The 15,052-nt window shown below is 40.9% G+C and overlaps 2 protein-coding genes across 7 annotated transcripts in view; both read right to left on the bottom strand.

Annotated features, from left to right (window-relative positions):
* The window catches only part of Erich1 (glutamate-rich 1), a gene marked incomplete at its 5' end in the record, with an annotated part of 52,793,804 nt that overhangs the window by 12,405,048 nt on the left and 40,373,704 nt on the right, over positions 1–15,052 (bottom strand).
* Unc5d (unc-5 netrin receptor D) overlaps positions 1–15,052 on the bottom strand; it is a 546,654-nt gene that overhangs the window by 239,888 nt on the left and 291,714 nt on the right. For all 7 annotated transcript variants that reach the window (XM_087588379.1, XM_087588380.1, XM_087588381.1 and 4 more), the window contains exon 2: positions 5,294–5,512. In XM_087588379.1, coding sequence (XP_087444505.1) covers positions 5,294–5,512 — 219 coding nt within the window. The remainder of the gene's footprint in view (positions 1–5,293; positions 5,513–15,052) is intronic.

Here is a 15,052-nt window from a genome sequence, read left to right as displayed (position 1 = left end):
TGTCCCAAATATATAGTGTATCAATTATAGTAGTTCGGAAAGGGAAAACTTGTCCAAAGACAGGCCAAGGGTGACTTCATACTGTGCTCTCAGAGAATATGGACGGTTCCCCCTATACTTCTGGACAAATGGTGTCTCCTGTCCTTGAGTTCTCGGTGCCACTCAGTCTTGCTGGATTGGAAGGGATTATTTTACAGATCTCATCAAAAGCCATTTAGTCTTTAACAGAAGTCCAGCCGCATCATCCAGCTTCTTGTAGAGAACCTTAGGTAGATAATGCATCTTCTACTTTTCAATATCTCTGACTATTTTTCCTGTGTACTTACACTCATGTACTGATTTGGGATAAATATCTATACTCATCTCGCTGCTATTTATACCATTATAGCATTAATATAGCGCTGGGGAAACAATCACAGGGTATGGCAATTGACAACTTCCACTAAGAACATGGGGAAAATATGTGAAGAGAAATAGTTATTTCCTATTGGTTCTACCAAGATGACTTACATAACAAGGTTGTGCTTATTATAATATTTCAAAGAAGTAAAATTTAAATTCCTTTCTAGAGACATTTTAAACACACGCGCGCACACACACACACACACACACACACACACACACACACACACATATATATGTTCTCTCCTGATTTTTTCATTTATGAATTTTGTTCTGTGGCAACTTTGAACTACATGACTTTTCTTGGCCTTACAAAAAGAACTGGAGGGCAGATTTTATTTAGAAGAAAATTTAATCAACAATGGTCTCCACAAGACAGAGAATTGCCTAGCAATGCTACTAGAATTAAAAGGGGAAAATAATAACAAAACAAAATATTGTGAAATTACAAGAGGGTGAACTATTCACTTGGCTTGCACTCTTTACCAAGGGCTGGTTAAATGGGGATGGGTTAACAGTGTTAGAGGAATAGCTGATTATTTTACAGCATTCCTCCTTATATTTGGAGCCATTTATACAATGTAGGGTACGGACACCAAAAAATGTATGGCAAACAGCCCCATTGGGCTGCTGGAATTTGAGGCCTCATTGGACATAACAACGTGTTATAACCCACTGCCATTGGTAGGCTACCATTTACTTGATGGGTATGCTTCTGTCATATGCGTCCATGTCTTAGCATCCTGCTATAAAATTCTCATTCTAAAAAGCTGTGTATTGTCCCTGTCGCAACCCTTTCCAACAAGTTCATCTAGTAAGGCCTCATATATCCCATGTTTGGGAATACAGAATAGGAAAATCAATCTGTTTTTTTTCTTTATCTTTAATCATAGCATATCTTTGTTTTTAGGAAATTTTACCTATAATCCTGGAAAGTTTATGCCTAACGACATAAGAAACTGCAGAGAATAAGACATGGAACTCCAAGAGCTCATATACCGAGATTGCGTACACTGTCTAGAAGAACAAAACTCAACGGAGTGAGTTTTGGGGTCTCAGTCTTGGAGCATAAAACCTAAGCAGATTCATGATGGAGAATGGTGATCCATGCGTGGAATTCAAAGAGAACTTGCAAGATTTTCTGAGTTGAAGGAGAATATATGAAGATGTAGGGGCAATGGTTCATAGTGTTGAAGAATATACCTGAAATGAGCATAGTATTTACATCCAGAAGTAGCCATGTCACAAACTACCTATGCCCCATCTCCAACCCACACATTTAAATATAAAGCTGTTAGATGATCTCCCAGATGCCTTCCTTTTCCTTAGTGATATCCCCAGAGTTCACCAACCATGCTATGGTCTTGAGAAGTATACATTCAAAGCAAACAGTTTTTGCCTCCTCTTATCAAATCCCAAAAGGATAGAAATGAGCAACACTTCTGGTAATCCTCTACCAGCCATTTGTAATTCCTTCATCCCAAGTGGACTAAGTTAACAGCATAAGTCTCCCTTACCTCCCTCCTTCCATGCCCCCTCCCTCCCTCCTTCCCTCCTTCCCTCTCTTTTCCTCTCTCTCTCTCTTTTCCTCTCTCTCTCTCTCCTCTCCCTCTCTCCCTCCCTCCCTCCTTCCCTCTCTTTCCCCCCTCTCTCCTCTCTTCCTCCCTCCCTCCCTCCCTCCCTCCTTCCCTCTCTTTTCCTCTCTCTCTCTCTCCTCTCTCTTCCTCCCTCCCTCCCTCCCTCCTTCCCTCTCTTTCCCCCCTCTCTCCTCTCTTCCTCCCTCCCTCCCTCCCTCCCTCCTTCCCTCTCTTTCCCCCCTCTCTCCTCTCTTCCTCCCTCCCTCCCTCCCTCCCACCTTCCCTCTCTTTTCCTCTCTCTCTCTCTCCTCTCCCTCTCTTCCTCCCTCCCTCCCTCCTTCTCTCTCTCTCTCTCCTCTCCCTCTCTTCCTCCCTCCCTCCCTCCTTCCCTCTCTCTCTCTCTCTCTCTCTCTCTCTATCTCTCTCTTTCTCGCTCTCTCTCTCTCTCCCTCTCTTGTTCTTTCTCTCCTCTCTCCAGGCATTGGCAGAATGAATATCCTTTTAAGCAAATTTTTCCTCTCTTACTTTGGAACTCTGCATATTCCACACACTTCTCGGTTATACAGAGCCTCCCTCTCTCTGACTTCTGAGGATGATCTCTCAGGCTTCTTCTGTTCACACTAGACTTTCCATCTCGGCCTTCATTCTTTACAGATAATTCCCAGATGTAATTGTGTGCCCCTGATCTCTGTCAACTCTCTGAACTCTATTTTTTCACTGGAACACATAAGCACTTCAAATTGTGTGTGTCCCAACAATCACCTCTGGATTCTTCTCCCTGCTAATACAATTGGAATTAATTATACTGCCCTCCTGGTTAAAGGTTAATTGATATTAATCTCTCTCCATCCATTTGTTTATCCAATCATCTTTGAAGTCCTGTGTTACTAATGTTTCTGAATTCATGGATACTAAAGTGCTTGTTATAATGGGTACCCAGTTTGTACTCAAGTCTCTGACTTTCCTTTCCTTATCTGAATTATCCAAGACTACAAATTTCCTCGTTTTTGCTTTGCCTTGCAATTCCATACCTCTACGTAGGATTTGTTCTGGAAAGCATACTCTAGTCACTGTACTTCTGGTCTCAATATCATCATCAAAACCAACACATCTATCCAAATGCAGGCCTCCTCCAAATGCCTGTTGTCACCTTTCCCATCACTGATTGCATTCTCTCTCAGTGGCCCTTCTCCAAGATCAGATGTTCTCAACCTCCTCAATGCTGTGACCCTCTAATATAATGCCTCATGTTGTGGTGGCCCCAACTAAAATTATTCTTTGCAATTTCAGAACTACAATTTTGCCACTATCATAGATTGCAATGTAAATATTTGATGTGCAGGATTTCTGATATGTGACTCCCATGAAAGGGTTTGCCACTCGCAGCTTGAGGAACACCGTTGTAGAGCAACATTGTGTTTTAAATCAACTATACTTCCCATTGGGCACACACTAGGCTTGGTCCATTGGCTAATGATGCTGACACTTGCATCATCAAGATGTTCCACACATTCATGGACTGTATCATCAGGGATGCCTATTTGGATCAGTAATGTCCCTTACATAAAATTCCCACTGGGAAGTGGCATTTTCTATGAGTCCACAATACCACATACCTCTCTGAAAACATTCAAACTTCATTTACACGGCACGTGTTGGAATATTTGTTTTGTTCTTTACATATGTTTATAGAACACCCACCTGAGCTATCACTTTTCTATCATTAAATCTTCTGCAAGGTCTAAAATGCACTGAAAACCAGTGTTATATTTAACACAGTGAGCTCACCTGAAACTCTCTAATTATACTGAGGCCTTCCAATTTATTAAAAATTCTAATATCTAGTTAACTGCCCAAATCACCACCCATAAAAAAGAATAATCAAAGGTCAGCTCAAACTGAATCCTGTGAGAGGAGATAAAGTTCAGAAGCATATATGATTTCTGCCACACGGTGACATATAAAACCTTATTAAAAACAAGTTTAATCGTTTATTCATCATTTATGTCTTTTTTAATATTGAAAATAGATTCTTCTCTCATATACTGCATCCAAACCTCACCATTCTGTACCTCCACTCCTTCTAGCTCCTTCTCCCATCTCCCTCTTTCCCTGACCCACTTCCCCTCTTCCATTTTACTTTAGAAAAAAACAGTCTTCCAAGAGACAATGACAAAACATGACAAAACAGGATAAATTAAGACAATACAAAAGCCCTCCTATCAAGGCTGGGGAAGCAAGTAAGTAGGAAGAAAAGAATGCCAAAGCAGGCAAGAGAAATCTGTGACAGTGTGCTAGAGAGGTGGTTCAACGGTTGAGATCACTTGTTGCTCTTACAGAGGCCCCTGGTTTGGCTCTCAGAACTCTCATGGTAGTTCACAACCATGCTTAACTCTAGTTTCAGAGGATGTAATGTCCTCTTCTGACCTAACAGGGCAACAGGCATACATATGGTGTAGATAAATACTTGAAAGCAAAACATTACAATAAAATAAGTAAATGTAAAATTTTTAAAATATTTGAATGTTCTCATCAGAAAATATACTGAGACTTAGTATGAGCTTTTCATGTATATTTAACATCTCTTTGAGCCTCTAATTACTTATCTAGTAGATGTCAATAATTTTTTCTACCGCAGTCAATGATCGTAAATTCCAAAATAATACTTGCCTAGTTAAGGCCTTCATGGCTTTAACACTCAGTAAACTGTAGCTGAGTGTGACTGTATTCTCATCATTTATCAGAAAAATTAGCCACTCTACTAAGGACGAGCCTAAAATCTGCCCATATTGAAAACCCATTAGAATATGGTGCCCTCGTTCTGGTTGTATCACTAATAAACAATAACACAACATGAGAGAGGAACCCAGAAGCCACCAGCTGTGCGAATCAAGACATGAGAGCAATATCCAGGAGGAAAACATAAGAGTGATTGAAATTATGCTGCTTAAAATGGTTTTGATGAAAGATTTAATATTTGCCTCAAAATTATTTAGAATTCCTAAAACAAAAAAAACAGCAAGTGTCTGGCTTCATTTCCGATGGGAATAGTAACTTCATACAATGTGGAGTGTTTGAAGCTGCTATACCGAGCATGAAAAACGCCTCTGAACTATTCTAGAATAAACAACAAAGGAAGGTGTCAGATCACCGACAGATGAGATCATTTGTCTTACATGTCTAAAACGAAGTGACATTACCTGCACCCGCATCGGGGGAGGCAAGTCCTGAATATTCCCTCCCCTCCCCGACTTAAGCGACAAGGTGGGACTCTGGGTAGAGGACTCTGTTTCCTTGGTTGCTTCACCTCTTACCTGAGCTCTCATCCAGGCTTTCTTCTGACACGTGCTCGTTCTGATGGACCCACTCCCCGTTGCATTTGAAGAAGATCTGCATGGCGGGCCTGGCTTTGCACCTGAGTGCGATAGGGTTGCTTTTGATGATGTAGGCATCTTCAGGCTCCTCTATGAAATGGGGCAGAGTTCCAGGGGCAGACGGGATGGAGTCGGGAAGAACTTCGCCACTGTCGGCTCCTGGAAAATCGAAGAGGAGATCAGCACCCGGATTGTATAGCAAAGGCTTAGAAGGCAAATCACAGTGAGGATTCCCCAGCAGCCCCGCCCCCTCATATTCTGAGTTGAAACGCGCAATGTGTACAGTCCCAAGGTGTGCCTAAGGGGTTATCTTCTGAAGGCCCGCCTAGCAAAGACGGAACCTCCAGCAGGGTGTGCCTCCATATTGCTTCAGAACTGAGAGCACGAATGGGAGAGCTCCCAAGTTCAATTAGAATTTGAGCATCTGGGGAAAGAACTGAGATTAAGTAACTCTGGGGTCAAATCTCTAATTTAATCTGAGAAGTGGTTGCCTTGTATTCAGCAAGGATTTCAAGCTACCTCAACTTTGGAGAAAAGGTCGAGAATATATGTAGTTTTCCAGCATATATGAATGAGTGTGGCGGTGGGACAGGATAAATAATATACGTAATTTCCTGGTATGTGTGGATGGGGATGGAGGCTTCCCATCAAAGTCCAATACCTGCTTTCTTTACCTATGAGACTACTGAGTTGTATAGTACATTTTTGGTAACTTTTCAACTTCCTACTTCTTTTTTAAGAACTAGGAGGAATTTCATTCTCTGTCCCCGCGTACTTCTCCATCATGGGACTGACTATGTATTATACCACTAAGGCTGACAGATGAGACAAATCATCAAAAGAACTCCAAACCCAGTTACACTGTTTCTATTCAGAGATCAAGTGGAAATGGCTCTTCACCAACTTTAGAACTCCTGAAGTTCTAGGAAAGGGAAACGCCACAGTAGAGACTGCTTTTCTATCTCACTGATACATTTTGTATGGATTTCAGTCTCAGGCAAGCACCACAAGATGAAGCACTACCAAGCAGAAAATGTAGGAAGAGAAGACCTGTCTTTCAAAGGGCAGCCCAGCAGCAGAACAAAGAAAGCAACAGTTTCAATAGCAAAGGTGTATCTTCCCTGGAACATGCTGGAGGCCAAAGGGGTCTTTAAAACTGACCGGAGGACTAGGAAGGATATCCTTTCTCCTGAGATCCAACCCCTAGGGGAGCACCCAGGAGTGTATGAGCCCCTTACAGTCTAGCCTGGCCTTCCCATGTCATCGTGAACAGAGTTTCATATCATAATTCACAATTTAAGCCAAAACCCAAACCAGTAAGCATTGTGGGAGGTAAGCATAACTAATGACTTTAAAAAAAAACAAAACTTTACAAATTCTCTCTCTCTCTCTCTCTCTCTCTCTCTCTCTCTCTCTCTCTCTCTCTCACACACACACACACACACACACACACTGAAAAGGTACAGAAAGGTCAGTACTTGAGGAAATTTTTTATGTATGGATGCAAACAGACTACTGTGAGCTATGAAAATAACTCCTCACCATGGGAACATGTAAGCAAGGTTTGCAATTGAGATGGAGTAAGCATAATAATAGCCTGGTTCTCCTAAACAGGGCTGTTTGCTGTTAAATCTATCAACCCAAGGTGTATGAGGGCGGCCTCAAACAGAGAGTCCGCAATACTACAAGCTTCGTGATGCATTTGAAAAGGAGGGGCTAATTCTATGTAAGTGATTAGAGATTTAAAAAGCCACCGAAAAACAAGGACTCTAAAAGGCATAAATATTTTACTTCATGAAATCACAATAAAATCACTGATTATATCTATCAGAGATACCACAGGTGGAGAGAGCCTTTCCAGAATAAAATATCTGTGTGTGTGTGTGTGTGTGTGTGTGTGTGTGTGTGTGTGTGCGCGCGCGCGCGCGCGCGCACATGTGCGTATGCATGATTGAGTGATGTATTAAATTATATTTACAATGGTCTTCATAAAATAGATCATATATTAATTTACTTTATTACCGACTACTCATGCCAATTTCAATTTTCAATAAATACCAGGTCCCCGCAGGCTTTTGTAAATCCATACATTAGAGGAAATGATAAGGATATTAAAAGATTTTTATGGACATCAAATGCTCACACTCCCACAAGGGGCTTGAGCTGTGTTCAAAGTAATTCATTGCTCATGAAAGGGTAATTGATAAGAATATATAGCTGTCCTCCACCTAGGATAGGAACCGGAATGAAGAGGCACAGAGACACGTTCTTCCTGATGCAGTTTTCCCTGTTAGCAGTGTATGAATATTCAAAGGAACTACAAGGGGCATAGCTGACTGTTATAAACGCCAAGCAAACATTGAGAACACATTTGTAAAATGTCAAAAACAAAGGCAGGAGATTACACAATAAATCAAGTTTTTAAATATCCAACACACAAAACAGGGAGATCTAAAAAAAAAAAATTAGGTTTCTCTCCTTCCAGTTTAATAGATGCCCTTTAGATAAAGAGACTGGTTGAGCCCGCATCAGAGATAGGGATCAGGGGAGTACATGAAGAAGCCTGAGGGTAAATGTTCTGCCTATGCACAGATCTGCTTTAAGAATCAGTAGATCTTAATGTTTAGAGGAGAGAGAAAGGGAAGGTGGAATGTAATATTTAATCTTGGTTATTACTGAAGCAATGTTCAATTCATGCCCTACATAGAAAAAGAAAAGAAAGCGAGGATCCTTAAACACACAAAATAAAACAATTGATTTATAAGCAAAACAGAAGGTGAGAGAAAGCAAGTATAGATTAGTATATTTTTATAGATTAGTATATTTTTATAGATTAGTATATTTTTATAGATTAGTATATTTTTAACATTTTCTTCATTCTTCAACAAATAAATGAAGCAAACAGCAGGGCAGTATGAGCTACTCCCTCTTCCCCTTGCTCTGTATAGAGAGGAGCTGCGAGCGCTGTTTGACCTGGCCTGAATGATTCCCACCCCTCTCCATTCCTTCACTCCTTCAGTTGACTAGGGACAAGAAACTGCCCTGTTCATTTCTTCCAGCAGATGTCTTGGTGTCCCAGCTGTCTGTCTGCCTTCTCAGACCCAGAGACAAGCAGGACATCTTCCTCGTTACCTCTCCTAATGACCATCCTGATCGGCTTTACCAGCAGCCTGGAACAGAATTCTTTAGGAATTATTCTGAAATTCTTCAGCGAATGAAAGGAAATGAAGGGGCGGGGAAGATACCTCAGTTGATAAAATGCTTGCTAGGGAAGCATGAAGAGCTGAGTTCAATGCCCAGGACCCACCTAAAAGTATCACACATTTGTAATTTCCCTGGGAGGCAGCATCGGGCAGCCCTCCGGCTAGCTGGCCAGTGAGTTCCAGTCTTTTGAAAAATCCTGACTCCAGAATCAAGGTGGACACTTGCTTAGGAATAACACATGGCTGACTAAAGGCCTCTACCTGTATGCGCAAACACAATCTACTCATTTTTGTACATATACATGCTTTCACACTCATGTCCACACACACATGAGCACACACAAAGTAAGGCAGGGAAGAAAGATGAGGAACATGAAAGGAAGAGAGAATTATTTTAGGATCTTAGAAGTTTATTGATTTTGTTCTGTGGGAGGGCAGGGTAGGTCATTTCCTCTAGGAAGTAGTTCTATGAAAATTGAATCAATGTATTTGTGCTTCAAAGCAAATTGACTTACAATCTTGGCATGTCTTCTACCATTGCACGTGTGTGAGAGAGAGGGAGGAGGAGGGGGAGAGGAGGAAAGGGAGGGAGAGGGAGAAGGAGAGAGATTTATTTTAAGATCTCATGTGACAGATCCTGGCAATCAATGATAGCCACCTGCTTTGCCCAACATCCTGATGACAATAAAGGAGGGAAGTCATGCTCCTCTATTGATACTCTTGAATACTTGCATGGTAAATACATTTGCCTAACCAAAGAATCACAAACAGAAACTTCTTGGAAACCTTTTATTTCTCCGATCAAAGCTTTGGTACTTACCAGCCCTTGCCCCTTTCCTTCCTGTGGGAAAGGCCCCAAGGAAAATCAAAGACAAAAGACGGGTCTGAACAGACATGGCTGACAACTCCTCCAACACCAATCCAGAAACAGAAGACAGTAATTTAAAAGCTACTGAGTAACGTTTCTCTATCCGTTCTGAGAAGCTAAGGCACTTGGAAACCATGTGAGCAGAAAGCAAAACTGAGAGTTGCCATTTACTGTGTGCTTATAGGTGATGGCGTGTCCCTCTTCAGACATTCAATCTTTCAGCCTTCAGGACAGCTCTCCCAGGTGAGATAGTATTACTCCAGTTTGCATTTGCCAGAATGCTTGGCATGAAAATCTTATTTAAGATCGTTCAACCTGAAAACTGTGCTCTCAGGATATGAATGTAGGAATCCAGCTCCCACCACAATCCCATTTCAGTTAGGTCACACTGTCATTTATTGTGGGCCAGCCTTGGGGGGACTGTATGCAATTCCTAGAATCTGGAGAACAGGATAAACAAACATACATTTTCTGTGTACCTCACCATTGCCATCAACTAGGACACCTTCCCTGTTAGTTGATCTGGGAGTCAAAGTCAGGACCCCTGTTGAGAGCACAATGGAGAGGAAGTCATAAGAAAAATAGAAATAATTCAAACTAACAGCAAGTAATCACCAGAATATAGTCAATTTATGAGCCATTCTCACCAAACCTAGAAATAATGAAGTTAGGGGTTGGGGTGCAGTTAAATAGTTGAGCACGAGCCCATCACAGGCAAGTCCCTGAGCTCTATCCCTACCATCACACACATTCACACACACACACACACAAACACTTACACACACATTTACACTTACACACACACACACAACATATCACCTTGTAAGAATACTATAAGAAAAGAATTTCCAGTGTATCATTTAGAAACAATTTTCCTTTTTAAGCAGGAACTCTTAAGAATTAAGTTCCAGTTAAGACATAAGGAATGTCTTTTAAAAGCTGGTGAGCCTCAGGAAAGGGTGGGAGGAAGGCACTGTCATTCTATTAGTTTTAACCAAGTGAGACTGCTCTTTGACCCTTTCATGTGTTGTATCGTTTATAATGGAACTGGAACCTTGAGATATAGTTACTTAGTGCTTGCCTAGAATTCATGAAGCCTAAAGCCCTGGCCTTGATCCTTGGTACTCTATAGATTGACTATGCTAGCAAACATGTGGAACCCAGCCCAGCAGAAGGAGAATCTGGAAGATCAGAAATGTAAACCCATCCTTAGCAAAATAATGAGTTAGTGGCCAGCCTGAGCTACATGACAATCTATCTTTTAATATAAAATTCAGTAATAGAATCGGACCCATGTCAGACAACAGATGTCACAAACCAGGATCAGTGTTAAACCCTTGACCCACTATTCCTTTATTATAAGTCAAATAGAGCTTTGTGAAGTTGGAGATGTTCTAAACTGTTATTACTTTTCCTGAAAAGGGTATTACATTTAAATATATTTCACATTTTTCTCTTCTATCTCCAAAGCATGCCTGTTGTTACACCATAGTGGCAAGAGGCTCAAAGTGCATCTAGCAACCATACCATCAAAGAGCGCTTCAGGATGAAATCAGCTGATCACGTCTGGGTAACTCTGACTTTTCATTGCCATCTAACTGTGTTCTCTCATCCTCAACAATGGACGACTAAACCTTGTTCTTTGGTGGCAAAAATAAGACCATACATGTAAGGAATATTATAAATGATTAAGGGTGACATAAATAAGGGTCCCTTCTACCTCTTTTAAAAACATAAAATGTTTGTTTTATGTGTACAGGTGCTTAATCAGCACATGGGTTCATGCACCACGTGCGTCTCTGCTGCTGGGGAGGCCAGACAGAGGCATACCGTCATCCCTTTATAGACTGCTGTGAGTCACCATGTGGTTTCAGGGAACCAAATCCAGGTCCACTAAAAGAGCAGTCAGTGCTCTCAACAAGTAAATCATCTCCCCAACCCCCAACTTTTGTAATAAACATCAATATAAAAAGGAATGGGAATTAAATTATAATCCCCTTGACTTCGATTCTGAAGTGCATGCTGATGCTTGTGCTTGAATTTTGCAAATAGTATTTCAGCTCTCATTGTAATCATCATTTCAGTTTTTATCTCCAGTCCACATAAGATTATTACTTACACATTTTCTACCTGTGATTACTTATGTGTGTGTGTGCGCACACGCGCGAATGTGTGTGTGTGTGTGTGTGTGTGTGTGTATGTATCAGTGAAATTATTTTAAGTCAAGAACACTGAAAATCATACAATAAATACACAATACTGCAACACACCGGGCTTTCATGAGGCTGTAAATTCTTGTTAAGCAAGGTTTCAGGTCCTGTTGGTCAGATCCCAAAACTATTAGCTTCTCCAGGCAAAAGAAAAATAAGATTTTTTTTTTATAAGATCAAGAGACCATTTTCCTGAAATGGTTCTCGTGAAGTAAATACCTTGAGATGAACTTTAAATTCCGTTCATAGTCTGCAAGCATATTGGAGTTTGGCAATATACAAACCGGACCAGAAAGCCACACTGGGAAAATCATCTTACATAATCCAAAGACAGGGCTGGGTTTTCTCTTTTGTTTATGTAAACATGACCTGTTTCCATAAGGCTTATCATACAGTGATGACGTATACTCATGACTTCTCCTTGACGCCAATCCAAGGTTCATTTGTCTAAAAGATCATTTATTTTTATCTTATGTGCATTAGTGGTTTGGATGCATGCACACTGTAAACACCCTGCATGTGCCTTATGGGTGTGAGAAGAGGGGAATGGATCCCCTGGAACTGGAAGTGTGGATAGTTCTGAACCGCCCCCCAAATACTCTGAAGTGCAGCCATTGCTCCAGCCACAGATGGTTGTTCTTAACTTTTAGTTTATAATTTACGCAGCACTCTGCCCTCTTCCCAAGCTCTAGTGAAAATGGAAACGATGGGAAGGAATATATCTGTGCGACTTCAACGTTGCCTCCCGGCTAATCTCATATACTGTCACCCTGACATATTGTCACATTGAACAAATCTTCTCTGCAGAGTGCACCAAGGTTACCATAGCCTATCTTGTGTTCAAAGAAAATGTAAAGTGTCACTTATTAGTGCCTAAAATAAAGATATGTAACTTTTAACAGAGGTTATTGAGGTCTATTGACAATTCCATAACTGGCAAAGTATCCTTTAATTTATTCAACAGAGTATTTTTTTGCAGGACACCTATTAGCTTGCCTATCAAGATCAAACTGTGCTTTAGGTTCTGAGGATGCTAATCAAGGTGTAATAACTTTCTACAGTGACCTAAGAGACGGGTAGTGTTTGAGAAAGAACAGCAGAACACCAAGAATGACTGAGCATTGAGGATGAAGTAAATCAATCTGCCTTAATGAAAATGTAAAAAATAAAAGTTCCTATCAAATGGTCTGTAAGAATCATCCCTTTAGATAAGTAAACAGTAGAAAGCTGAGAGAATATATTAACTGGTTACATTTCTCTACAGCAACCAATAACATCACTGCATGTCTCCGGGCAGCTGACGAGGAATCAACTTCATCTGAAAAATCTCCTGGGACGTGGGGAAGGTTTTCCTTTTAAAGCGTTACTGTGTTGCATTTATAACTGCCAGTTTTTAACTGAGAGGCCATTCATGTTTATGAAAAAAATGGTTGTTTTAATGTGAGATTGAATGACAGAAAACCAAACAATCAAAGAGCATTCATATGAATTAATTTTTCTCTTGCAAAATTACCTTTCGAGGAGAGCTGCAGGCTTTCTATGTGATGCGAGAATAGAGCATGGGCTTTCACTCTTCCAACGATGAAATGAAACAAGGAGGAGAAAGCTAAAGTGTAAGGAACAAATGCTAAATTCTTATTGAAATAACTCTGCTTCTATCAGACATCAGGGGACTCAATTGAGTCTCAGAATTTGAAAAATGAAATCTGTGATGAACTGACTACAGCATGGTTCATTAGAATGTGTTGTGTGCTACATAGACACTGGCAAAATACAGCAGTGGAAGTTCTTAGATCAAACCTTGGACACCTGTCTTATTACAGAAGCCATCTCAGCCCCAGGCTTGAGGCTGCTTGTCAAAGACTTCCAACATGCAAACCCATTGCATCTCTACAAATACTTCACATACAAACTTCTGCACTTCACTGAACCACTCTCGTGATGACATAGTCCAAAGTATAACTATAACAGATATTGAGAAATTTTACCCAGAAAAATAATCATCTAAAACATTCTGGTAAAGTCAAGTACAAGTAAAAGTATAGTAGTCGATATTTGATTATTTTACTTGTACTGGAAAGTATGATCTACTATCAGGTACTAAATTACAAAAGAGCAGTTTTCATTATTTATGTAGCTACTTCCAGAAAATGGTTATCATTATTCATTTTCTTTTTATTCCTCACTAACTCTACGGATTCTCCCCCTCCTCAGCATCTTTCAGACGTAGCATCACCTCTTCATGCATGCTGAATGCCTCTTCTCTGTCATTCCTGATTGCTGCCATCACTCTCCTCAATTACACTGCTTGTAGAAATTGTGTCTTGTCATCTCTGTTCCCTTTCTGTTGATCCTCCCATGAACTGTACAGCACCATGGAACATGCAAAGGTGTAGTTCAAATATTCTTCCCTTTTGTTAAATGTGTTTTAGTTAACACTCCTATTTTCCCACACAACTAATCAAGCCTTTCAGCATTGGCTTCTTTTTTTTTTAATTATTATTAACTTGAGTATTTCTTATTTACATTTCGAGTGTTATTCCCTTTCCCGGTTTCCGGGCAAATATCTCCCTAGTCCTTCCCCCCACTTCTCTATGGGTGTTCTCCTCCCCATCCTCCCCCCATTGCCGCCCTCCCCCCAACAATCATGTTCACTGGGGGTTCAGTCTTAGCAGGACCCAGGGCTTCCCCTTCCACTGGTGCTCTTACTAGGATATTCATTGCTACCTATGAGGTCAGAGTCCAGGGTCAGTCCATGTATAGTCTTTGGGTAGTGGCTTAGTCCCTGGAAGCTCTGGTGGCTTGGCGTTGTTGTACATATGGGGTCTCGAGCCCCTTCAAGCTCTTCCAGTTCTTTCTCTGATTCCTTCAACGGGGGTCCTATTCTCAGTTCAGTGGTTTGCTGCTGGCATTCGCCTCTGTATTTGCTGTATTCTGGCTGTGTCTCTCAGGAGCGATCTACATCCGGCTCCTGTCGGTCTGCACTTCTTTGCTTCATCCATCTTGTCTATTTGGGTGGCTGTATATGTATGGGCCACATGTGGGGCAGGCTCTGAACGGGTGTTCCTTCTGTCTCTGTTTTAATCTTTGCCTCTCTATTCCCTGCCAAGGGTATTCTTGTTCCCCTTTTAAAGAGGGAGTGAAGCATTCACATTTTGATCATCCGTCTTGAGTTTCATTTGTTCTAGGCATCTAGGGTAATTCAAGCATTTGGGCTAATAGCCACTTATCAATGAGTGCATACCATGTGTGTTTTTCTGTGATTGGGTTACCTCACTCAGGATGATATTTTCCAGTTCCAACCATTTGCCTACGAATTTCATAAAGTCATTGTTTTTGATAGCTGAGTAATATTCCATTGTGTAGATGTACCACATTTTCTGTATCCATTCCTCTGTTGAAGGGCATCTGGGTTCTT

The sequence above is a fragment of the Rattus norvegicus genome, chromosome 16, assembly GCF_021556685.1.
Source record: "Rattus norvegicus strain SHRSP/BbbUtx chromosome 16, alternate assembly SHRSP_T2T, whole genome shotgun sequence".
NCBI classification, from domain to species: Eukaryota; Metazoa; Chordata; class Mammalia; order Rodentia; family Muridae; genus Rattus; species Rattus norvegicus.
Note: the sequence above shows the minus strand (reverse complement) of the source record. Positions and strands in the feature narration are given on the sequence as shown.